Source organism: Lepidothrix coronata, unplaced genomic scaffold (assembly GCF_001604755.1).
Source record: "Lepidothrix coronata isolate B3197 unplaced genomic scaffold, Lepidothrix_coronata-1.0 Scaffold72, whole genome shotgun sequence".
Classification (NCBI taxonomy): domain Eukaryota; kingdom Metazoa; phylum Chordata; class Aves; order Passeriformes; family Pipridae; genus Lepidothrix; species Lepidothrix coronata.
Window position 1 is genome coordinate 40301 of NW_016690252.1, and position 6000 is coordinate 46300.

At 54.7% G+C, this 6000-nt stretch overlaps 1 protein-coding gene across 1 annotated transcript in view; it reads left to right on the forward strand.

The window, feature by feature from the left end:
- Window positions 1–1388: 1388 nt before the first annotated feature.
- NPR2 (natriuretic peptide receptor 2) overlaps window positions 1389–6000 on the forward strand; it is a 21187-nt gene continuing 16575 nt past the window's right edge. The window contains exon 1 of the mRNA XM_017818993.1: window positions 1389–1479. Within this exon, the coding sequence (XP_017674482.1) occupies window positions 1389–1479 (91 nt within the window). The remainder of the gene's footprint in view (window positions 1480–6000) is intronic.

The following is a 6000-nucleotide window of genomic DNA, read 5'->3' on the forward strand; positions in this document are numbered from 1 at the left end:
CCAAGGTTTTGGGAGCATCCCATCTCGCAGGGACTGGAGCAGCACAGGCCTCCCATTAACAGCCAGTGTGGGATGCAATGGCACCATCCTCGCTGGGGATGGAGGTGTTTGCACCCGGCTCCTGGGTACCACAGCACAGCACTTCCACCCCAGCCTGGGCTGCGGCTGTGCCAGGCTTGTGGCCATGCATGGGTTGAGGGTGACAGCGAGTTTTTTGGCCAAGAGCAGGCAAAACCGTGATTGCCATTTGCTGATGGTAATTGCCATCTGCTGATGCAGAGCAGGGGAGAAAGACCCAGGGCTCATCTGAGCAGTGCTTGTGAAAGGGGGCTGTGTCTGTGTACACGCAGCACCCATGAGATACTGGAGCAGTCCCTTTTGGAGTCTGGAGACCAGCCACAGCAAAAACAGGGAACAGGAGGGATGAAACCAGGAGACAAAATGTGCTTTTGGGCAACAAGTGACTTGAGAGAGAAACAGGAAACTTGGCTGGAATCAAGGAGCCATGAGAAGATGCCACACCACCCAGGGATGTGCCCATGGACTGCCCAGGCCCTTATCCAGAGGGGCTGCCTCTGGATAGAAGTGATGAGGCTGTTATCAGCTGGCAAAGTGAAGGGATGGGAGAGATGGAGGAGGTCAGAGCCCTGGGAGCCACATGGCCTTGGAGAGCTACAAGTAAAAGGCTGAATTGCCAAAAGAAATTCACAGCCCTTGTCAGAGGTGCTGCCAGCAGCAGGAAACAGGGCCCTGGGGACAGTCCAGGCTGTGGCTCGGCCAGCGTGGGGCTGTGCTGGCAGAGAGGCTGCATCAGTAATGGTGCATATGTGGGTCATCTGCCCCTGCATTAAGCTCCCTGCTTTTTGAGAGTTTGGGATAAGTTTACACCTTGACGCGTGAGGCTTAATATCCCTTCCAGAATTTGTATTGGCATCCTCTATTATAGCTGGATATTTTTGTTGTCCCTGTTAAGTGCCCAATCCTGCATTGAATCCTGCTAAATTTTGGCCCAAGCATTTTCCTGTGGCAGTCTAATTAAGCACAGAGTGAGAAAAAAAATGCTTCCTTTTATCCGCTTTGGATTCACCACCTTCAGATTTGAAGGTGTAGTCCCTTCTCTCTGGTGCTCTGGACCCCCTCGCCATCCCATTGCATCCCTGTCCTGCGACCTATGCTCTCAGTGCCCAGGGAGCAGCCCTGGCTTTGCATCCCCTCTTCCCCTTGTAGAGTTACCCCAGCCCTCTCGTAGTGTCCTACATGATGTTGTGCCTCTCGGTGGGTTGGCTGGATGGCAGCGAGCGTGAGATCTGTTGGGAAAGGATAATAATAAACCAGAGAAGCTCTGAGCACCCAGGAATAACCTGCTGACCATGGGGCCATGAGCCGGGATGGCGGAGTGCGTCGGTGACAAATGGGACTTGCCCTTTGGTGCAGAGTTGTTACTATATAAGGAGGACAAAAGTGTTCGTTGTCAGAGCAGTAAATTAATATTCTCATTGTGTGTTTGGAAATAGAGGTCTGGCACGCTAGTAACTACAGTGAAATAATCCATCATTTTTTCATCACCAAGAACAGCAAATGTTAAACAGAAGTGGTGGGTTTCACTCGGAGGCCCGCAGGATTTGGACAGGCTTCCAGAAGGGTGCTCAAAACCTTGGGCAACAGCATCTCTTGGCTGCGTTGAAGGGCATTGCCCCTGCTCCATCGGAGTCATGGGGAGGCATTCCCAGGATTTCTGTAGCCATTCTGGTTTACCAAAGAGAGGATTTAAGACTACCTGCTCACTCACGGCCTTTGGGTTTTTCATCAAAGCACTTTGCTGGGAAAGTGTAGAGAAAGAGGAAAGAGGGTCAGGACACCCCTTGGCATGTTGCAGAGGGAGCTGGGCAGTGGAGCACCCTCCACACTGTGGCTGTGCATTGGGAATAGGGCTAGTGGTCCCCCACAGCCTGTTGGTCCTGCTATTCCCCCACCTGACCACTTTCCTTCCCCCATTTTTACATCCCTGGACACCCACCTGGTCCCAGTACACCCCCCTCATGGGCGATCCAGAGCATTTTGATTCAGCTTGTACCAGAGAGGGCTTGTAGCTTGGAATGCAGCATCTGGAGCTGGACTTTAGTTTGGGTTCTTGAGGGATGCTGTGACTGGAGAAGCTGACACTCTCTCCCGCTGTGCCAGACTGTGCATCCTGGAGGAAATTTTGCCATGGAGACTGAAAGAAGACAGCCGGTTTTGGTCTTACATCTCAGGGGACAACTGAGACAAGGGGAAGAGCTGCAAAAGGGATATAGAGGCTGGAAGAGTGCCTCTCTGGAAGTGCAGTCACTTTATCAGGCAGAGGCCAACAGCAGGGACTGACTGCTGGTCCAGGCATGCCAGTGAGGAGCAGTCACCATCCCTGAGCATCCCGGGATCCTGCAGAAGCTCACATCCATGTCTCAACATTCTCCCAGCAGGACCCAGCTCTCCTGCCTAGCCTGGCTGTTGGACTGTAGCTGTGCCTAAGAGCACCCTGCCAAGGGCACAGCAGTGCTGGCCTCCTCTCCCAGAAAAGGCTGGGTACTCCCTCTGCAGAGTGGCTGTCTGAGTGCCCAGTGCCAGGGATGAGGCCCAGTGGATGGGCAGGGACAAGTACCCAAGCCAGTGGGTGCTGGGATGAGGTGACAGCAGCCCACCCCAGCCCCACAGGAGGCTCGGAGGGTAATAAAAGATGCTGGACAAGTTGCCATCAGCAGGATCCAGGAGGGTTATAAAACCTGAATCTCCTGAGCCTTCAGCTGGGACTGCAGCTGCAGAGCAGGAAGCAAACAGGATCCCGGCTGGCATTGTGAAAGCAAACACCATAAATCCGAGGAAGTGCTGTGATTGCTGTTTTAGGCACTGGGGAGCTTGGCTTCTGTTCCCCAAAGGTATTTTATTTTCTCTCTAAACAGAAAAAAAAAACAAAACCCCCCAAATTTATTGCTGGACCAAACTGCCTTGGTGCTGCCATGGACTACCCAAGGCACCAGGGCAGGTGCAGGTAGATGCCAGCTCTGAGCGATATCACTCACTTGACTGCTCACTGGCACGGCCAGGTCCTGGGGAGAAGTGAGCAGAGGGGTCAGAGAGAGCTGGGCAGCCAGAGGCTGGGGAGAGGCACAGGAGGGGACAAAGGGCTACCCAGGGAATGACAGTCTGCTCACGGCATCCTTCATCCTGCAGCTGGTAAGCCAGATGGGATAGCTTGTGGAGGCTGGAGTACTGGCGGGATCAGATCCAGCTCTACCAGCAATGAGGCTGTTGCTCCAAAAAGGAGACAAAGTAGAGGGGACATGATGAAAAGCTTGATGTCACCTTACTTTGCAGGCTGGCTGCCTGCTGGATGGAGCTCAGTGCCAGTGGAGGAGCATGGACCAGGAGATGTGCTGACATGACCTGCATCTACCAGGGGTGTCTGTGCATCAGCACCCACACCCTGACCCTCCTCACAGAGGAGAGACATTCCTGTGCCATGGGCTGGGCACAGTATTTCACAGGGTCTCTACAAGCCCTGACTGGATGGTATCTGTGGGACAGGATCTATTGTGGGATGGTGTCTGTGGGTCCCCTGCTGTGGGACAGGATCTGGGGGATAGGATCTATTGTGGGATGGTGTGTGTGGATCCCCTGCCACGGGACAGGATCTGGTCTGGGATGCTGTCTGTGGGTCCCCAGCTGTGGGATGGGCTCTGTGTTCTGGGCAGTCCCATTCTGTGGCTCACTCAAGCTCTCTTGCCCTCTTGTCCTCTCACATGGTCTCATCCTTCCTTGCTCACCCCCCTACTCTGTTCCTTTCCATTATCCCTTGGCACTCTCCCAGGTCGTTTAGCCTAGCTGTGGCTGCTCTGTGCCAGGCCAGGTTTTGGCATCACTGGGTTAGCCAGGCATCCCCGCTACCCTCAGCCCTGGCTCTCCAGCACCCCGGATATCCCAGCACCCTAGGTATGCCACAACCCATGGCTCTGCCCAGGCTCCCCTCAAGGAAACGTGCCATGAGGTCGTGGGGTGTTTAGGAAAACAGGCCTTGGCACTTGCTGGCCATCCTGGGAAAATAAAAACATCCGGGCAGGCAGCCACGCAGTGAGCGCGAGAGGCTGGCACTCCATAAATCCCCTGGAGCAGGTGCTTTGTAGTCGGCACAAGGAAATGAGCACATTATTCAGCTCGGCTTAAACCTCGAAATGTTTCCTGTCCTGTGAGTCAGAAATAACCCTGGGAGATCATTCCTAGGCCACGCAGGAGCCGCACGAGCCAAAAAAGTGCCAGGTACTTGTTGGGCCCAGGGACCTGCCAAGGAGGTCAGGGGTCCAGGCCACTGGCACTGACCCCAGCATGCAACTGTTCTGGGACATGCTGGGGACACCCAGGGGACTCCCAGACCAGTTCTGGACACCTTGCTTCATTGGGATGCAAGGACAGGGAGAGCCCCAGGAGACCCTGAGGATTTCTGTATCCTGGGTGGATCCCGCAGATCTCTGGCCTCTCTCTGGTGTCAGAGGGACAGATATCCCTGCACACTGCATTGGCCCAGTGCATCACTGTTGGCTGGCACTCACAGGGGCACCCTGGGGTGCTACCCTGCTTTAGAGACATCCTACAGGAAAAGCCATGGATGGCTGGTGGATTCGTGGTGGAAGAGATGACCTGGGCATAGAGCCGGGACTCCACATACTCATCTTCAGGGTCCCAGAGCAGATGGAGAAGAAAACACTGCAGCAGGTGTCCCTGGCTTGGCACAGTCAGCACCTGCCTGAGGGGTGTTACAGGTGACATGTCCTGTCCTAGTGCCCTGCAAGGATAGGTAGGGTCTCTCCTCAACCCCCCAGGAATGAGATCCCTGGGACAGGTTTGTGTGGCTGTGCCCCTGGTGTCCTGGTGCAGTCCTAGGAGGAGTATGGGTCACGATGGATTGCCATGGACCAACACAGTCCACCATAGACCACCATGGAAATCTCTGGTCAGACATGGCCATATGGACTGCAACAGACCACCATGGACCACTGAAGTCTACAGTAGACCACCATGGAAATCTGTGGACTGCTGTAGACCACCATGAATCACCATGGATCATCATGTACCACCATGGACCACAGTGGTTAGTCATAAACTGCCATGGATCACCACATAACACCGTGCATCACCACTGACCACCCCAGTTCTCCACAGATCATTGTGGACCTCCATGGGCTGCCATGGACCCCCACAGACCACCATGGACCACCATGGACTACCGTGGACTGTCATGGATCACCAAGGATGACCATAGGCCATTATAGACTGTCATGGACCACCATGGGTGGCCTCAGGCAGCTCTGGACCACCACAGACCACTGCAGTACATCATAGGTGATCATGGTCCTCCATGCACTGCTGTGAACTGGCATGGACCACCATGGACTGTCATGGACCGTCATGGACTGTCATGGACCACCAAAATCCAGCATAGATCATCATGAACCTCTGTGGACTGTTCAAGACCATCGGAGACTACCATGGACTTCCATGGACCACCACAGACTGCCATGGACCACTACAGATCACCAGGACCAGGGTGCACAGCCCTATGCAAGGAAGCCTTGTCAGCTTCAAGGTGTGGGATGCCCCTAAAACACATCATGAAATTGTGGGACAGGGAAGGTGCGATGGAGTTAGAGAAACCCTAAAGCATGGTGAGCCCCAGCCCTACATCCCACAGGGAGCAGGCTGAGGGGACAGCGAGGGTAGTGGGCCCAGTGAGACCCCATCCCCACCTCAGCTCCTCTCCCCCTGTGGACACTTGTGAGGGGACACCCTGCTCTGACGAGAACTGGGGCAGCCACTCCCTGAGCCCTCTGGCTGTCTGAGTGTACAAGTGAGAGTGGGCACAGCTGGGCGGATTGTAGCTGGTGCTACTGGGTGTACGGATGTGTGGTGTACAGTATGTGTATGGTGGTGTGTGTGCAGTGTGTGTATGGTGTGTGTGCAGTGTGTGTATGG